Raw genomic sequence first — 19,875 nt, forward strand, 5'->3', positions numbered from 1 at the left:
TTAGGTGACTGAGTTGCGGTTGTTACCGAAAGTGAGGAAACTTCACAACTGGACTTGTTGCAGAGGTGCCATCCTATCACCGTACCACGCTGGAATTTACTGAGCTCTTGAGAGGGTCCAATTCTTTCAAAAATGTTTGTAGAAGCTGTTTTCATCCCAAGGTGATTGAGTTTATTCACCTGTTGACATGGAAGCGATTGGAACACCTGAATGATCAATGATCTGGATGAGTGAGTGAGTACTTTTGTCAATATAGTGTAAGTTGCTGTCCTTTAACATTAGTATTGACAAATGTTCAGTGTAGCCTGGTCAGACCAAGATATTAAGTGTATTATGCTTAGCTGTTTACTGCTCCAATTGTGGAATTTATTAAACTTCTGGACTTTTACTGCCAATAATTTGGAGTTGATCCTAACGAAATGGTAATCACCTTGATGATGAGTCAGTGGAGCATGCCTGAGCTTAAAAGTATTTTCCACCTGACTTGTTAGGGTCAGAGTTATGGCCATTTCTCGCAGACTTTATGAGCATGGTGTCTATTACATTCTTGTTCATATAGTTCATCCTTGCAAGCTGTAATGGAGAAAAGAAAGGAGCAATCGGGTCAGTACAGTGGAGTTGAATTCAATTCATTTTAGTTTGGATTTAGCAGCATGAAGGGCCCCTTAATCACTACAGACAGGGTTTATTAGACTATCAGACCATAGCAGCCAAGTGATGCATTGGAGAGCAGAATCATTATGATGCTCAGAAGGTGGCCTTCTCTCAGCCACAGTCGCAATTATTAATTTTTTGTATTGACAGGAAACACACCCATGCTGGTTTTAACCCCTCAGGGAATCGACTGCTGCACCCCCAAACTGATGAGTTTCTTATTACTCTCCACTGCCTCTGGGGTTTCTTCATATCTCACTCTCTCTGTGTTTTCTACCCATTATTGTTACTCAACTTTCCCACATCTGCGAACCAGCGGATGAAGCGCTTGAGCCGTGCACATTTTACCCTGTTTTTGTCTTTTAATTGGTCTTTCTTTATTTTCCATTAAGAGGCATGCTGCTTGTTTCCGACTGAGTCTTTGGAGCGCTGCTTGAATACAATGAGGAGTGACGGGAGAAAGAAGGCAGTACAAGTCTAACAGAGTTTTTTTTATAGTATGCGAATCCAATTGCCATAATTACCACAAATTTGATAGATGTGTATCTGTGGAGTTGTATTAGCTCAGTGTCGCCAAGCAAAGAACTGTGAGGATATATTGCGTATTATTTGTCCACCAAAGAGCTACAGGTGGGTTTGCTGCACCTTTTAAGTGTTGACCGCTATGCATTCTGTTCTTATGCAGATAATAAACCCCAGCACAAATAGATAAACAATCCTTCACACATAATTTTCAACACAACGCAGAGTGGAGGGGCTGTTTGCTAACAGTGAGGTGTAACTGAGCATGGCTACATGAGGAATTAGGAATGGCAATTCCGTTAGCTCTACCTCTTTTAGTCCTGAAATCTCATTTGTAGTGTGAGCTTGTTTCCCTTTACAGCGACTCAGAGGTTGTGTCTGGCCTTGATTATGGCACCGTAGAGAAAGACATAGAGGAACATCATCATTAAGACTAGTCTGAGGATGGGGGGAATCAATATTAAGACCTTTAGGAGAGACGCTCTGTCATTTACTATTAATAATGGGCCCTGCAGCCTGCTGTAATAACGCCATTAGGAGTACTGGAAACTGATGCTTTATCCACAGCTAAATGGCCTTTTTACAATACACCCACATGTGGTGACTATAAATGCATACAGTATCCAGTATCATTCTCACACAAACACACACGCACACACCGTATCGCCGCCTTTATCTCACACAACCCTTCCTGTGCCTAATTGAGAGGGTTAGACAAGAAAAAGTGGACCAAGTCCGATCTTAGTATTCTTTAACTGGACCACAGGAGATGTGGACAAAGACACCGTGAAAGTAAAATGTCAGATATGACAAGGAGATAAAAAGAGGTAGAAAAACAGAATGATAGAAATGAATGTAAAGAGGGAAAGAAAAAAGGTACTGTATGTTCTTTAAAGAGACAGTAACACACATTTTGGCTTTTTAAAATTTTAGTGTTCACAATGTAATGGACTTACGCTATATGTAGCAAATGAAAAATATACTGTAAACAGCCCCAAAATAAAAGAGCAATAGTATTACAGTTAGGGCTGTTCGATATAACGATATATATAGGATGACGATATAAAAATGTCTATGTTTCATTTTACGCTATCGTTTGTTTCGTGGTTTCGCAAAATAAACTGTTTACGGCAATATTTTTTCACCGTTCTGATGGTCACTGTAGTGGCTATATTAATTTCTTAAAGTTCTCTCTTTCTCTTATATTTTATATAACCACACTATGGACGACAAGCGCCTGTTTTTGTTGTCGTTAGCAACAACGACGGTAACAGCATCGCGTGTCCGCTTGTTTATGTTCCACATAAACCTTTCACAATAAAGCTCAAGATCCTGTTGAGACTTTTCAAAATAAACGGAATCACGTGAAAGAGCAGATTATTTACGGATGAGAATTAAAAAAGAGCCACCAGGTGCTAAAAAATAAACCTTAGACTCAAACGTTAGAACAGGCTTTTCCCCGCAGCACGCCGTGTAATAAATACTCACAAAGAAAACTGCGGCCTTTACAACTTATGTCTAAAAATGTATCGTTTCATGCATCGGTTAAAACACTCGACTCCAGCTACATGACGCGCAGCTGGAAACACTTCCTGCAAGACGAGCTGCCCGAGATTCACAGAATTTATCGGGATGATAGAATTCTTATATCGGGACATGAGATTTTGGTCATATCGCAAAGCCCTAATTACAGTATAGAAATATTTATAGCTTATTAATATACCTTAATTAGTTCTTTCTTCTTTTTTTTAAATCTGAAGTGTGTAGAATTTGTCATGCTAACCCCTTTTTCCATATATTATTTGGCTAGGGTCTTATTCTGAAAGGAAACGTAAAAACTGAAATTGACGGTATCAAAAGTAAAGACTGTAACTGAAGATCAAAGCTCAACATTCAGGTTTGAAAACCAAGTATTTGAGTTCATTTCAGTTCCTGCAGTCGAAAGTAAGTGAAAGGTAATAGCATGCTGTGCTAAGCGTGGCCTATGCAGTAGCTGATATTTTACAGGTCAAAATTTAGGACATTTTGAATGTGATGAAAATAATTGTGGTGGCCTTTTTCAGAAATATACAAATGCACTGTAGCATTTTATGTTATCACCTTTGTTGCTGTTACTGTCTTTGAAGTTCATTTATCTGCTAAATAAAAGCCAGCATCTTCAGTTTAACCTCACATTTAATGCCGTTCAATTCAAGTTTATTTATATAGTAAAAGCACTATATATTGTAAGATAAAGACCCTACAATAATAGAGAGAAAACCTCAACAATCAGACGACCCTCTATAAGGAAGAACAAGACAAGATGTTTTCTGAGCATTCAGTTAGCAAACAAACATGAATAACTTAGGTTTGGCTAACAGCAAACCTAACTTAATAATATATTTATTACATTGTATTATTTAATAAAGAAAACACTGGACATGTTGTTTGACATATGATCTTTATAAATGGGCACCCACACATGAATATTTAGAATCTGTAGGCAAGGAACAAGACTTCTGATACTAGGAGTTTTCTAGTTTTCATATATAGTCTGTAGTATTGACTAGTCAAATTTAAACAAGCTTTGGCTGCTTTCAGCATGTGTGCAGAGCAAAAGACAAAACGCACTGACCCAAAAGCAGTCTCAAAACTCAAGATTTTCATCTCTTTTAAAAAAGTATAGTTAGGAAGTCTTGGACCAGATATCCCCTGGCCACACGGAAAGCTCCAAAACATTAGCTGTTAGAGTTTAGCTCATTAGATGATAGCTGATGGATTGTCTGGCTTTGATTATCCTCTTCCTTTTTAAAAAAAAATGTCTTTCTGTTCATGTTGGTTCCTGACTAGAGCTTCATCTGTGCTGTTCCCCCTAAAAGACATTATATGACTTTACCCTTAATGACAGATTTTGACACCTCGGTATATATCAATGAAGATGTAAATTGATGACCATTAGAACACGTTCTGGGTTTTTCCAAGGGTATATGGAAAGCTGTATAGGCAGAGATGACCTTCACTAACCTTTATGCACATCTGGCCATTTTTGTTCTGTAAGCAGGCCTGAAATATGACAGAAATTGCTCAGGTCAGAAATAAGAAATAAAGGTTACCTAAAGGTAAAGGGGGAGTGAGTTAAAAGAAACACCTGCAGTGTTTAGTCCGTTTAAGTTGAACTCTGGTTTGTTTTTCCACTTTGGTGCGATTTAGATGAGAACACAGTAATCACACTCAGGTCCAATTGGAGGAGGTTTAGGTCTAGTTTCAAACGAACTCCATAGCAGTATGTTTATGAGGTGAACGTAATCTGACCTAGCTCCCAGGTGTACGTTGCAAGTTTAAGCTAAACTCAGGATACCATAGATACCATAGATCAAGAAGGTCAGTATGAGTTAGCGACTAGCTGTGGAAGGTATCCAGAGCACACCATATTTATTCTTCAACACAGCCTGAACTCTCTTAGCTTTCTTTGCATTTCTTTATGCAGTCTTCAGGGATAGTTCTCCAGGCTTCTTGAAGGACATTCAAAGCTCTTCTCTGGATGTCAGCTGCCTTTTTTTACTGTACTCCCTCAAGATGATCCCAAACTGCTTCAATAATATTAAGGTGTTGGCTCTGGTTACTTGAAAGTCAGGGTCCAACTGAGGTCTCTGTTGACGAACCATGCATGGTTTTTCTTATAATACTCCTGTCAAGGTGGTGCTAGCTGCAGCGCTCAGCTGCTTGGTCAAAGCTTGGATGAGGAAACAGAATTTTTTTTTCTCTCTTTTTATTTATGCATGTTTATGAATGTTCATGTCTCAGAGGTGCAGCCGGATATGCGATGCCTCCTGCCTTACAGTGTTTTACTCCTCTGTAACCTGTATGACCTCTTGTGAGAATAAGGAAGCATTATCGATCAACACGTCTCTTTTTGGGTTTCGTTCTCCATGACAACCTCTCTGGTGCAGCAGCACCACTTCACCTCAGCTCTCCTTACATTCCTCTGACCATCACAACAGATATTACCCATTTTACTCAGTGTACTAGTGTGTGTGTGTGTGTGTGTGTGTGTGTGTGTGTGTGTGTGTGTGTCTTTGCCAGTAGGATTTAATCAGGTGTGGTTTGTCCTTGGCATGAAATATGAGAAATTTTTGTGTTTAAATGTAAACATGTCTCCTTGCATTTGTGTGTGTGTGTGGATATACAGTAAGAGTCCGAGTGTGCACGCAGGTGTGAGCTCCTGAAGCATAACTGTAGGGTTGTTTGCAGTTAAGAGTTTAGCAGTTAAACTTTGTGAGGAGACAAGCTCAGAGAATCAATGTGGCAGGACTGTGCCTGCCTCTTCTCTCAGCCTCCCAGGAAAGTGGGCATGTCGGGTCTAATTATGCCTTCCCAAATCAAACAAAATGGCTCCCATTGGTGTCTGCATCAATATGCTCCCTTCTCCAAGCTCATATTCATACAAACAGTGCAACCCATTAACTATGCCATGTAAACAAAAGTGGTGCTCAGCAATTTGTGTTGTGCATAACAAAGTCTGAATAAAAATCTTTTTATTATCTAGCCACTTCTTTTAGGCTATAAAAAAATATTTTAATTTCAGCATGCTGATGTTTAACTGGTCCTTACTCACACTATAAGCTTAGACCTGAAACAGTTAGTTGATTAAGAAAATTGCTGCTTTTTATAATCGGTTTAGAATTAATTTTTCATGTCTTTTTTTTTTCCCCAGAATGACTGGAAACTGGAATTCTTTTTTTCTCAGAATTCTGACTTTAATCTCAGAATTCTGAGATTAAAGTCAGAATTCTTTTTTTCCTCCCCGGTGGCACTAATCCTCTTGCGTATATCCGTACATAGACCATAGAAGGTCGGATTAACGTTTACAGCCCAGCTCTGAATGTGACAGAATCTAAAACGATACTCTGTTTTATTGGCCAAGTATGGGTACACATACTATGGATTGTAATAATAATACATTTTATTTGAAAGCGCCTTTCAAAACACTCAAGGTCACTGTACACAGTAGAATAAAAGCAAGAAGTTTACAGAATCATAAAAACATAAGACATAAACAAATAAAATAGGAGTTGAGTTTGGACTTAAAGAGAGAGAAGGAAGAGATGTTTCTTAAATCAGGAGGTAGGGAATTCCAGAGTCGTGGAGCAGAGCAGCTGAAAGCCCTGCTCCCCATGGTTACAAGATAGGGGGAGGGGACAGAGAGTGAAAGGGAAGAAGAAGATCTGAGACAACGAGATGGGGCGGTGGTCTTAACCAGGTCAGAGAGATATGGAGGAGAGAGATGATGAATAGCCTTAAATGTGTGCAAGAGTATTTAGAAAATTGATGCGATATTTGACCGGGAGCCAATGAAGCTGCTGCAGGGGAGGAGTGATGTGGTGGACAGAAGGGGTCCTGGTGATGATATGGACAGCAGAGTTCTGGACGCGTTGGAGCTTGTGGATGGATTTTTGAGTAAGACCAAAAAGAAGTGAATTACAATAATCAATCCGGGAAGTAACAAGGCTATGGACAAGAATGGCAGTGGCATGTGGGGTAAGAAAAGGACGGAGACGATTAATGTTGCGCAATTGAAAATATGCAGACCGAGTAATATTATTAATGTGTAAATTGAAAGATGGAGTACTGTCGAGGATGACACCCAAACTTTTCACAGAGGAAGAAATGAAGACCGGTGAGTTATCAATAGCAATAGAGAAACTGTTGGTTCTGGATAATGTTGATTTAGTGCCTACCAAGAGGAGCTCGGGTTTATTACTATTGAGTTTGAGAAAATTAGAAGAGAACCATGAATTTAGTTCAGCTAAGCAGAGGGTGAGGGAGGATGGGGGAAGAGCAAAATCAGGTTTAGTGGACAGATAAAGCTGGGTGTCATCGGCATAACAGTGAAAATGGATATTGTATTTACGGAAAATATGTCCAAGCGGTAGAAGGTAGATAATGAAAAGAAGGGGCCCCAGGACAGATCTCTGGGGCATGCCAGTGGTCAGAGGAAGGGGCTGAGAAGTAAAGGATTTGAGTTGAATGAACTGAGTGCGATCAGACAGGTATGATTTAAACCAGGCTAGTGGAGTATGGGAGAGACCGATAGAGGCTAGCCTACTGAGAAGAATGGAGTGAGAAATAGTGTCGAAAGCAGCACTCAGATCGAGGAGAATAAGAATGGAAATAAAACCGGAGTCAGCTGCCATTGGTTATTTTTATAAGTGCTGTTTCAGTGCTATGGGAGGGGCGAAAACCAGACTGGAACTGTTCATACAGATTATTATTAGTTAAATGTGGGTGGAGTTGTGTGGCAACTATTTTCTCAAGAATTTTTGAAAGGAATGGTAGATTGGAAATAGGCCAAAAATTCTCAAAATTATTGGGATCTTGACCAGTTTTTTTTCAATATTGGGGTGATGGCGGCAATTTTGAGGGAAGCAGGAACAGTTCCAGTGGTAAGTGAAGAGCAGATGATGGCAGATATGAGCGGAAGCAAAGAAGGTAGACATGCCTTAACCAAAACTGTAGGAATGGGGTCTAGCTGACAAGTAGAAGGTTTTGACTTACAGATGAAATCTGAAATATCAGTAACTGAGCGGAGCTGGAAAGCAGAAAAACAGTGTGATGGGAGAGGACTTGTACTTGTTTTGTCTTTGCGCTCACTGTAAACAGAACAGAGAATATTGATAATACCATGTATGGCTTCACGTGTGCAGTGGTGCAAAGTCCAAAGACTTTCAACAAATAAAGAAATGATGGGTAACTGTTACCATGGGAAGCTGACAGTGGGTATAATTATATATATTACATGTATTACATAACTGTTTACTAATATATCAGTATATAGTTATGTAATGTTAATATTAGTGGGTGTATACACATGGACCAGTCTTTTTTTCACAATTACATTAATACATTAATGTAGAAATGCATCTTCTGCAGCATTATAAGGGACACACACAATAATACATCATAGTAATGATTAAACTGTGTTTAATCTGAAATTCTGAGCAAACCTGAAGCTACTTAAATAGTTTAACTTTGAGGTTGCATTAATATATTAGTTAGTTAGCTTATGTCAAGTAAGTCCACATCTCTTTAAAAAGCATTTAGCAAAAAGAGGTATTGTTCATGCAAAATATCAGATTTACGTCCAGCTATGAAAGAAAGTAATCTTTGTGACCTGTGGTACGCTCTACGTTACAGTATGAGGTAAATCTGAGTCTTTTTCTGGTTTGACTAAAGAATATCTGCCTTCTGATTTTTCTGTAAGCCTGTGGTTTGCATACTTCACTAAAAAGTAGCTGTTGCCTGGAGGAAGACGGCTTGTAAAAATGAATAAATGTTGTTTAAGTGGGACCTTAAGGTGCTGAGGGAATCGTGGGCAGGGTTTTCATCTATAAGCCTCCGTGACAGAAGTTGTAGTACTCTCAATTCCACAAAGCCAGAAAGACGAACACACAGAAAGGTAGTTTTTGCTTTGTTTTTTTAGTAACTAAGATAAGAGAGATTGGATGGACATTTGGACTAGTGTTGACAAACATGACTAAGTGTATATATTCAGTGACATTTGGGAACTGAATGTGTGGGTACAGAGCTAAGCTATATATAATCAGGAAAATCTTACTTGTGAATAAATTGCACTTTTAAAGATTTTAGACTGTGAGAGGAAATGTTCCATCTCACAAGGTCTATCAGGAAAAATGTGACCTTCCTCAGAGAGAGACTAAAAACCTCAGCAGCTGTCCGTAGCACTGGTGAGGTGATGTCAGGCATCCTTGTTTCCGTGAACTGCTGGAATTGAAATCACAACAAGCCCGTGGCCTCTGGAATTGGTTGTTCCAGTGTTTACGTCAGTAATTAGTGGAGGAACAGAGCCTTAGTTTTTGCTGTAGCCTGCTGAGCGTTTATTGATCCCCAATTAAATCTTTTTAAGCCTTCATCATATATAAACAACGGCATAAATCACTACAAATGAAATACTGTTACTACAGAGGTTGGTACAAGTTTAATAAATCATTAATGTCAGTGAACTTAGCTTAATTAACAGTTGTTCCAACTTGGAAATGAGATGAGCAGAGGATATACATTCTTCAATATAAAATATTACTGAAATAACAGGAAGTGATTTTTTTTTTTTAATTTGGAGGCTTGGGGAGAGCACATTTAACAGGTGTTAAGGTGCTGATTGATATACTTTTAGATCTTTATATGTGTGTGCACTCATAGAACAGTTAATATTTTAGTTGTGTACTAAGACATTCACCTTATAGGTGAATACACACGATGAATACACTAAAGAAAAATGATGCAACAACTATCGAGCCATTATAGTTATTTATAGTCCCAATCCTCTGTACTCGGGGCCTCGCGTGTTATCATGACAGGTAAACGGTTTAGAGCTGTTTCCAAGTATGTTGTGTACATTTGGTATCACTGCGCTCAAAGGAGCTGTCAGTACAAATGAAAAAAGGCCATCCTGAGGCAGCAAAAACAAAGAAAATCTTCAAAGGGATAACAGAAATATTAGGAAGGGCAAAATCAACAGTTTTGATACAAGAACGCTTGTGAGCTTAGAAACATGGGGGAAAAAAAGCTTGGACTTAAAGTAAAGAGCATTGTGAGTGGTCATAATCATGACAGGAAACTTAGTGTTATCAGAACAGGCAGCCAATTTAGGAACACTCCATTAGGAAGGCTTATAATTATCCAAATCTATGATGAAGACTTCACAAAAAGAAATACAGAAAGATCACCACAAGATGCAAACGTGTTCAAAGAAGAAAAAGATAAGATTATAAAATTGCCAAAAACAGCCAGTAAGATAACTGTGGAGAAGAAAGTGTGGAGAAGGCTTTGACAGGTTCTGATCCTGAAGCGTACTACATTTAAAAAAAAAAAGTACAGCAGAGGCAGTATGATGCATGGATCAACATCGCTTCTTTGGCACTGGGTCACAACTCACATTTACACAAGTACATTTTTTGAAGTGTCACTTTGTGCAAAGCTCGGGCAGCAAACTTCACTGGAGGACACTTGAGAGTACAGAAAGGCAATGACCTGAAACATAATGTGAATGCAGCTCAGGAGTTTTTGAAGGTCTGAAAGTGGAATATTCTGCAGTGACCAGGTCAGTGACCTGATCTCAACCTGATCTTGCTGCATTTCACTTGCTTAAAAAAAAAGGAAAAAAGATCCACAAACAACTAAAGACAGCTGCAGCAGTGACCTGGCAAACCCATTTTTTTTACACTTTAGACCCTCAAAATAGGTGACTTTGTCTACCGGAGGTTTCTTCCTGTTAAAAGGGAGTTTTTCCTTCCCACTTCCTTAATAGGGGGGTCATCTGATTGTTTAGACCCTCTTTACCTTACACTATTAAGCACCTTGAGGTGACTGCTGTTGTGATGTGGCACTATATAAATCAAATTGAATTGAATTAATGTTACAAACTGTCTTCCTGGTTCAGTATTTTGACAGTTGCATAGTCCTCTTGTTGTCAGATTTGATTGCATATTCATATCCTTAACGTATAGCTGTTGACAGATTTGTTTACTTTTTTTAAAATGCATTTGCAGTGGCAGCCTTGCTTTGATCAGTAAAGACGTTGTATTGTAGGACAGAACATTTGATGATCTTTCATTTGAACATATGTGAAGGTGGTGGTTTTTTTTCATGTGAAGACACTTATTTAGGCATGTAGAATTAGAAATATTGACGTTTAAACGCTGAACAAGCTCTCTAATTTGGGTGTGTGGCGTTAGGTAAATGAACAGCTGTGCAGACAGATCTGGTTCTTTTGTGTTGCTAAGCAACAAAGACATTAGATTATCTGATGTATGTGGCCAACTATCTATACGTCTCTGTGTGTAAAACTGAATTCTGCTCGATTTTCAGGGTTTCTTTAGTAAAACGTGAAGCTGTCAGCATGGTTAAACATGCAGTTGATTCTGTGGATCCAAGTAGCTTGCTAAATACTCAGCTGGAGCCTTTTAGCTCACCCAGCAGTAGCAGAAGAGATACGTTTTAACGAGATATTGAGCACAGGAATTAAGCAGTCAAGCCCTTGTGGAATATTTAAGGGCACTAGTGATTATGAATAAAATGGACAGTAAATTTAGTGCTCTGTATGGTAAACTGGGAGTGATTTTGGACTCATCTAATCACATAATGAGGTGAAGACTGCTGTGGTGGAGGTAGTGCCAGCAGCTCCACCAGTAACGGCAGATGTGGGCAGAAGGGAGGAATTTGTTTAAATGAACCTTTGTGTTTAAATGTTTGTGCGTGATTTTGGGGATCATGTAAAAGAGAGTCGATGGGCAGTGTGAGTCTGTGTAGTCCTGCACTGATTGCTGTCTGCCTTGATTGATGGTGTTGATTGATTGTGCCGTCGTCCTTTCTACCCCGCTTTCATGCTGCCGTTTTTGGCAATCTATAAAAACTGCCTTTCCCAGAATTATTTTCTGCTTTGTTGAAGCAGACAGGCACCAAACGAGTTCACTGTGATGTTTACAGCATCAAGTTTAACTCTGAGACTGGTAAATTTGTTCTGTTTGAACAGTCACACCAATAAAGCTTCTTCAAATACACCCCTCCTCCACAGTCAGCTGTGCCTCGAGCCAAGCGCTCATATCACGAGCGTGTGTTTCTGTGTTGGTGTTTGTTTACGTCTCGTGTTTTGACCAAACCTTGCTCAAGACGGCGCTCGAGGCATCTTCTGCAGCTGTGAGCTCATCAGCCCTCCGTGTGCGGATGAGTGAGTGTAACCTCACTGTGACATATGCTGCTGCTGCTGCGCGTCACAGTATTTCTCTCTAGTCTAGGCTACTTTGACACAAGGTCAAACAGGGAGAGCATCTGGTGGACGGGAGATGGAGAGTATTTGAGGAACGTCGGGGAGCATCTGGATGTGCTCATACATGGAAAAAAATACCGACACACACTCTACAAATGCTTTCACATGCATAAACATTTATCTGATACTACCACGTACTGTCTCTCTCAGTCTTTTGGAGACACACACACAAAACACACACACACCAGTGCAGTAATAGCAGCAGCAGATAGGGGCTGCTGCAGGACTGTGGAAGTCATCCGGCCAATCCGCTGGTAGGTTTTTGTGGAGCCCGACTTCACACTGGTACATCTTCTCCTCTTTTTTTCCTCCCGACGGTCGTCGTCTCTCGCCATCTATCCGTGTCATTTTACATCTCCCATCCCCCCCGTCCTTATCTTCTTCCCTGGGATTAAAATTGGCTGCAGCTGGTTACTGCTGTGTGCTGGAGCAGCAGTGGAGAAGCAGAGGCAGGAGGCGAGAGAGTGTGGTTTCACCAAGGCGGCAGAAGATGTGCGGTGGATGGTTGCAAGGCTAGAGGACGCCTGGGAGGACAGGCTGTCTTTGGATATATACCTGTAGAGAAAGGACCGCTTATATCAACATCTGGGCCAGGTACTGATGAGGTGCCCGGCTTGCACAGCTCTTTCTCTCGGATGTCTTTCTCTCTCTGAGCATGTATCGGTGTGTATGTAGAGATATATATGTATGCTGGTGCCTGTGCATGTCAGAGATATGGCCTATGCATGAATGCATAGCTGCGTGACATCATGGTAAACCCATCTAGAACAATCACCGTCTAGTAGTAATGCCAATCAAGATTTCATCCTGTCTTCCATCTATTCCTTTGTTTTCCTCTCCTCTCCTCATTTCCTCTCCTTTCCTATCCTCTCCTCCTCTCCTCTCTCCTCTCCTCTCACCTCGCTCTTTTCTATTTGTGAAGCATTTCATGGTGCTTCGTGGCCTTGCTAAAATGGTGTCAGTTTACATAAGATGTTAGACTAAAAGGGTTGATCATTTGAGAATTACAGTGTCACCTGTGTCAGGGCCGTGTATGCATGGTTCCAATGTAAAGAGTTTCCTATGAAAGGCAGACACTGCCTGAATCTTAACTGGTATCCTGAACGCTGTCAACTCCATTTGGCAGGAGGTCACTAGAGTATGCATGAGTGAGGAGGCATTTTTGTCATTTGTAAATGCATGGCATGTAACCTCATCCCTCCCGCTGTCGGATGTGATGGTTTTGCATATCGAATGCTGTGTGGAAAATAAGTTCCCCTCCTCTCATCCTCCTGGGCTTCTTTGGTTTCAGATGAAGGGAGGAGAAACTATTCATGGACATTATCACACACACACACACACACACACACACGCATGCACTATATGCCGCATAGATATGTTGGCCTGCTCCTTAGCCTTTTGCCCTTATTTTGTTTGTCATTTACTTTTCTTTGTTTCAGCTCAGTGACATAATGAAAAGGGTGAAAGCTCAAACAGCACGTAATCATCAGAGACAGAGAGGGAGAAATGAGGAGGTTTGAGCTTCTGTCCTCTGTAGCCTTTGTCACCCAGCCTGCTGACACCGCACATTTAACCCCAAGGGGATCACTGGTTTACACAATTGCTCTAGTAGCCTTTGCTGTTTTGCTTTGTTGTGAAAATCATTGCAAGCCATTTTTTTCTCATGACACTACAAAATTGTGTTTTGTTCTCTCTCCCCCCCCCCCTTTAACATGCCGTCTTCTCTTTTATTGCTCCTCAAGGAAGTTTTATACTGTTAAAATATTCCTCAGTGTTTCGCTTTGCTAACAGCTTTGACAGTCTGTGCATTCTGTATCGGTGCGCTTCGGCTTTTTGTTGGAAAATATTAAAGAAAATTACTCAAACTTGAAGACGAAGAGCTTCTGAAGTAGCTGATATTCATGCATTGATGCTTTGTGTCATTTTAAACTTTCAGTTTTCCGTAACGGGTTTAAAGTTGTGTGTCTTTTTTTTGTTTAATAATTGGTGCTTGTTCTTCCACTGCAGTGGAAATCCTTTTGGTGGTTTTGAAACAGTCTGACTTGGATCAAGAGAAAAATGTCCTTTGCCAGTTTGTGTGTTGTCATCAAGCTCTGACCTCTCTCTCTCTCTCTCTCTCTCTGTCTCTCTCTCTCTTGCTCGCTTTGTGTTTTAGGGGGGGTGGTTGACAAGGATTTGCGGCACTACCTCAACCTGCGCTTCTCCAAGGGCTCAGTGGACCACGACCACCAGCAAATCATCAGAGACAACCTCTACCTCCGCACTGTTCCCTGTGAGTCCACATCACCCTCTATCGCTCCCCTCTTCCACCCTCTGGCCTCCATCACTGCTGCACTCCTCTTCTTTTTCTTTTTTTACTCTTCTTTGATCTCATCCTCTCTGCTGCCTCACTGTATGTCTGTAATTGTCTCTTTCATTCTCTAGCACCATTTCTTGGATATCATTGTCAACCCTCCTCCACCAGCTAACACACCTTGTCTTTCTCTCCGCTTGCCCCTGAGATGTTACCCTTTTATTTTACACACACACACACACACACACACTCATTCTCTCTGTCTCTCGCCGTCTATCGCTCCTTCTCTTCCCTCAGTCGTCCGGCTGCCGAGCTTTCAGCCTGAGGTTTCCACGGCAACCACCCTCTTGTCTTGAGGCTTGCGTTGTGGTGATGCCCTGCCCCCCCTTTAGCACATGCTAGACATGCACAACATACACAGATTTCTTTCTGTGTGTGATGAATTTTACACGCTGACCAAATGAGATGTTACATGTGAATGGGTTTTTTTTGTTGTTTTTTTTTTGTCTGGGTTTTTTTTGGTTCTTTTGTGGGTTGTTGTCTTTTTTGTTTCCCCGGCACGTATGCCTTTGGCCTGTTGGGCGGCGATGTCATTGTGTGATTAATATTGAGGGGATGCAAGGCCCAGCAGGATCTTCCTGTGTCAATACAGGCAGCAGCTCATGAATCAGGCCTGATGCTTGAGTCTGCAGACTGCATGCAGCGTGTGGATGAGCTCGCTTTGCATGCATGTTTGGTGAAGGGTTTTGCACTCATCTGACATGTTTCATTATCTTCTGTTAATAGGCCAATTCATAGCGCAGATTCTGGTACAGACGCATGAGGAAACAGAGCTCGGCTTGACGTCAGCGATGGGTGTTTTTGTACTGGCTGCCTCTACTATACTAGATGTCCTCTCTGCCGGTGTGTTGAGCTGCTGACACAGAAGTGATTGTTTAATACGGTCCCACAGCTGCACAGTTCCTGAGCCTCTCTCTCTCACTATCACTCTATCACTCTCTTTCTTTTTTCTCCTCTTTTTCCCGCCGTCTTCATCTTCTGCTTTCACTCTCTCTCATGTTCCCCCTGCTCCCCTCCCACCCTCCTCTGCCTCTTTGATTTCTTTTGGTCACCACCTCACCATCACATTTTCTCTCCCTTTCAATTTTAACTCCAGGCGGCCTCTCCTTCTCCTTCCCTCTGCCTCTCCGTTCCTCTTTCTTTCTCAGACTGTTGGCTGTGTAATAGTGCAGTGAAGGCAGACTGACAGGGTGACGACAGAGGTGGTGTGGACTGGCTAAGCTTCAACACTTCTGCCCTATTGAGGCTGAAGGGCAGCACGTGTCTGTTTTGGTGGTTTTGTCGCCACATTGCAATCATAGTCCCCTTCCAGGGCTTTATGGGAACGGAAAGATGCTCATTCTGCGTGATGTGTTTGAGCAGTAATGACATCCCCATAATTAACTGCCTATCACTTAACAAAGCTGATACAGTGTAATGAAGATTATAGAAATTCCAACTCATAGACCTCCTGCATAGCAGCTTTGAATCATCATATGCTGATTATTTAAATGTCATTAAAATGCAGTTGTAATACTGCAGGAATCCCCCAAATTTATTTTAATGGTGAGCACTTTGTACTACTTACGCTGTCTCATATACACTAATCAGCCACAACGCTGAAACCAGTGACGGGTGAAGTGAATAACATTGGCTTTAATATCAGTGGCAGCTGTCGAAGAGCAGGCTGATGAACTATCACTTTGTGAAGTTGGTGCGCTGGAAGCAGGAGAAATGGTCGGGCATTAGGATTGGAGTGACTTTGAAAGTTTCCAAAGTATGATGGTTAGAGGAGCAGGTCAGAGCACCTCAGTAGGGAAGTGTTGTGTGGTGTTCCCTGTATGCAGGTGTTAGTACCTGCAGAAGCAGTCCAACATAGGACAGGCAGTGAACCGGTGAGAGGGTCATGGGCTCACAAATTGCTGATTGAAGGGCATCAGAGGGGCAGTTCTGTAGCCGGTGCAGCATGCATGCCATGTCCTGAAAGCTGAAGTCCTTACTGCAGCAGCCTCGGTTCGCCTCGGGTCATTTGCTGCGTGACATTCACCCCCTCTCCCCCCTTACTTTTTACTGTCTTATCAAATTAAGGCATATTTTCTCCACTATATCTCTCTTTATTTTTTAAATAGGGGAACACAAAATGTAGAGGGAGCTGTGTGCTTATTCCCATCTTTCCAAGTTGTGATCAGAACCGGACAGCAGAGCAGTTAAGGAAGGTGTTCTGATGGTCTGATGATGTGTTTGAGCACAAGCTGGCAGAGACAGTTTGATGCTCTAGGTAGTGATTTGCTGGGTAATCTTGGGTCCTGTCATTCATGTGGAAGCTTTTGTACCTACGTAAACATTTTTTGTTTTGTTTGGTTTTTTTCCTGATGGCAGCGGCCATCTCTTTCAACAGGATAAAGCCACATTGCTGTGCTCCTCAAATCCCTGCTGTAATTTCTGGAATGCGTTCAACCTTCTGTTGACCTGGCCTTGAGGCCCCTCTCTTCACCTGCGCAGGACTTAAATGACCTGCTGCTTATGTCATAAACCTCAGAGGGGTTTTTTTGGAGTTCATGCCTCACCAGAGCTGTTCAAGGAGACCTACAAAATATTTGAAAGGTGGTATTAGTGTGGCTGATCAGTGTATAGTCAACGCACGATTTCCTGGCAGTGTGAGACTCGCATAAGAAGGCGTTGCTCAACCGTCAGTGACACAGCATCAGAAGGGCCAAAAACAAGGTTGATGGTCCTGAGTGCTGCACTGCTCGTGCCCTGTGGGCTGTTTGTTGTTGTGGTTTGGAGCGTTATAAAATCAGTGTTTTTTTTCTCCCTTGTCTGCAGCGCTCTGACCACGCTGTCAGTGCCGGTCTGTCAGCTTGACGAGCAGACGCCACTCTGCATCACAACACGCTGTCAGGGACGTGGGAGGAGGTGTGTCTGTCTGTGTGTGCGTGTGTGTTTGCGTGCGTGTGTTCATACAGCTAGAAGACTCACATGCTGACATCAACTACTGCATCCTGTTACATCATTCAGCTCAAGGATTGTCCATTCTTTCAGCAAAAATAATGAAATGAACATACTCGTTTACTCTCGGTCATTAATAACCGTATACAGATGCTGTATTGTGGCCTGCAGCCTATTGTGTGTGTGTGTGTGTCTTCTGTTTTGTTTGCTTGTGGACTTTTACTTATTTCAGGTTTATTTTGCACATGCGTTCACGCTTCAACAGGCACACAAATGGTAGCAGGACGATCACTTCAAGGACATGTGCATATTTTTTACTAGGACAGGCGATAACAGTCACTGAAGACTGAGAAAGCTTAAAAAAAATAAGAGTAAACAAGATTTTAAGTGACACAGTAACTGGTAAAAGTGTCAGGCAGTAGAAACAATATTAGCAGAAAAGGAGATTTTTGGACGTGAAGGTAGTAAAACTTGAGAGAGGTATCCCACCTTTCAGGTTGAACCATTTGATGAGATTGCTGCTGTTTGACAGTCTAACTTCTCAAGCCTTTTGAGCTTTTGAAAATTTCCAGCGCTATTTTATTTGATTTTGCAGGGCTACGTTGACCACTTCAGAGCCTGAGCTCCTGTCAGAGCGCCTGCTGTTAGGAATTTAGAGAAGAGTTTAAAATGGTTTTGCTCTCTGCATATTAGCAATGTGAGTGCCTCTTTGATACAACTGCAGATGAGAGCGTAAGACGGGGAAAATTTTCTAAAGGAGTGAAAACATCTGGAAAATACAAGAGAAGAGGAAGGAGAGAGGTGGGGGTACAGTAAATTGAGGGAGCGAGGGGGGGTGAAGGTGATGGATGTGGACACGAGCAAAAAGGCTCTGCGAGAAGATGGAAAATGGGGAGAAGAGGAGGTAAAGAGGAGGAGATCAGCAGGGGAGAGAGGGGAGGGGAGAAGGCAGCGGCAGAAGATGGAAAGTGAGAAACAAGAGTCGATGCAAGTGGATGTTAAGAGGATGGAGGGTAGAGATGTGGCGAGAAGGTCGGACGTGCAAGGAATGAGGGTAGAGGGAGATATGAGGGAGCCTCGTAAGTAATACCCGGGAGAACCATCTCCTTTCCTCCACTCTGCTCAGAGGCATCAGTAAAAGGCTCTATAAATAGCTTGAACAGTGAGCAGCACATTCCTCTACTCAGATAGCCTATAAATACATGCAGCTTCTGTCACTTTACATCCACTGTTCTGGACACATGCTCCCCTGCAGCTTCCGACAGGGAATCCTCCTCAGACTGCAGAGGAGGAGCAGATAAAGATGTTGAGCTGAACAGGGCCAAGATGCTTCAGATGGTAATGGTGATAGGGGTGACGGATGTCTGATAATGATCACGGTGACGTGGGAAATTTGTGAAAGATGAAAGACACCTTCTCACCCTAATGCATGCAGCAGATCTTAATATACACTCGTGGTAATGCACACCATTCAGTGTTTGGTCATAGTACGCAGGAAGTGATATAGCACATGAAATAAAAATGCAGTAGTGTGCAAAAGAGCCACCGCTCATTTCTTTAGATTTTACTGGGAGGATTGGAAATGGGTGCAGTGATTTAAACATTTTAAGAAACAACATGGAAATACAGCATTTAAAGCAAGCAGCTTAAAAGTCAGTATTTGATATGACCATCTTTATTCTCCCTCAAAGCCTCTTATAAACTCTCTTAGACAAGATTTTTGTAATTTCATTTAGTAGGAATATTTCCCCAGTTGTCTGTTAAGGATGCTGCTTTAATAATGTTAAGGTCCAGGTTCTGGGAATGTGTTTTCTATCCAGGTATGGGATCATTGTCACGATATGGTGGACGCTCCCTCGTGACCTTCCTTCTCATTTTAGTGACAGTTTGACCCCAAAATTTTAAGTGTGAATTAATCACTCCAAAAGACCTGTTGTAACAGATTTTTGGTCCAGTTCTTGTTTAATTTAGAATGTCTCAGCATTTTCTCCCTGTTTCTTTGGCCTCCACTTTTCCAGTGAGAGCATTTCGAATGAGTCTTCAGTGAATGAACTGAAGGTGCAGATCTCCCAGGTTCTGTCTGTCCCCCCCATTTCTTAAAGACATGAAGATAACGCCCACCGGCTGTAGTTTCCTCAGATTTTAGGAGGACAAAGTGTACACCATGGTAAGATATGTTTTCATATATATGCTTGTCCCTAGCACAAATGTTACGGTCGCCGGGCCAATGGCTAAAATGAGTTAAATAGGAACTCTAAATGAGCACTCAAAGCATTTTTTAACACAACCTCCATTCACCAAATAGCACACATATTCATAAAAGCACGTTTTCTATACCTAAGTGCCTTCTCTTACATCCACACATGCAGTGACACCACGATGGGGGCGAATCAGGGTTCAGTATCTCGCCCAAGATTTCTTCAACATGTTGACAGGAGGATCCGGGAAGCGAACTACTGACCTTTTGATCAGTAGACAGCCGCTCTACCTCCTGAGGCGCCTGAAAGAAAATCTTTGGAAAGACCTTCATAAAGCCTGGAAAGCTATTCCTCAAGACCATGTTAAAAAATAATTACAAAAGCCTCTGACCTCTTGG

The 19,875-nt window shown here is 41.7% G+C and overlaps 1 protein-coding gene across 6 annotated transcripts in view; it reads left to right on the forward strand.

Annotated features, from left to right (window-relative positions):
* magi2b (membrane associated guanylate kinase, WW and PDZ domain containing 2b) overlaps positions 1–19,875 on the forward strand; it is a 90,745-nt gene that overhangs the window by 11,564 nt on the left and 59,306 nt on the right. For all 6 annotated transcript variants that reach the window (XM_005745935.1, XM_005745936.1, XM_005745937.1 and 3 more), the window contains exon 2: positions 14,154–14,270. In XM_005745935.1, the coding sequence (XP_005745992.1) occupies positions 14,154–14,270 (117 nt within the window). The remainder of the gene's footprint in view (positions 1–14,153; positions 14,271–19,875) is intronic.

This window comes from Pundamilia nyererei, unplaced genomic scaffold (genome assembly GCF_000239375.1).
Source record: "Pundamilia nyererei isolate P.nyererei 1_Seehausen unplaced genomic scaffold, PunNye1.0 scaffold00170, whole genome shotgun sequence".
NCBI lineage: Eukaryota > Metazoa > Chordata > Actinopteri > Cichliformes > Cichlidae > Pundamilia > Pundamilia nyererei.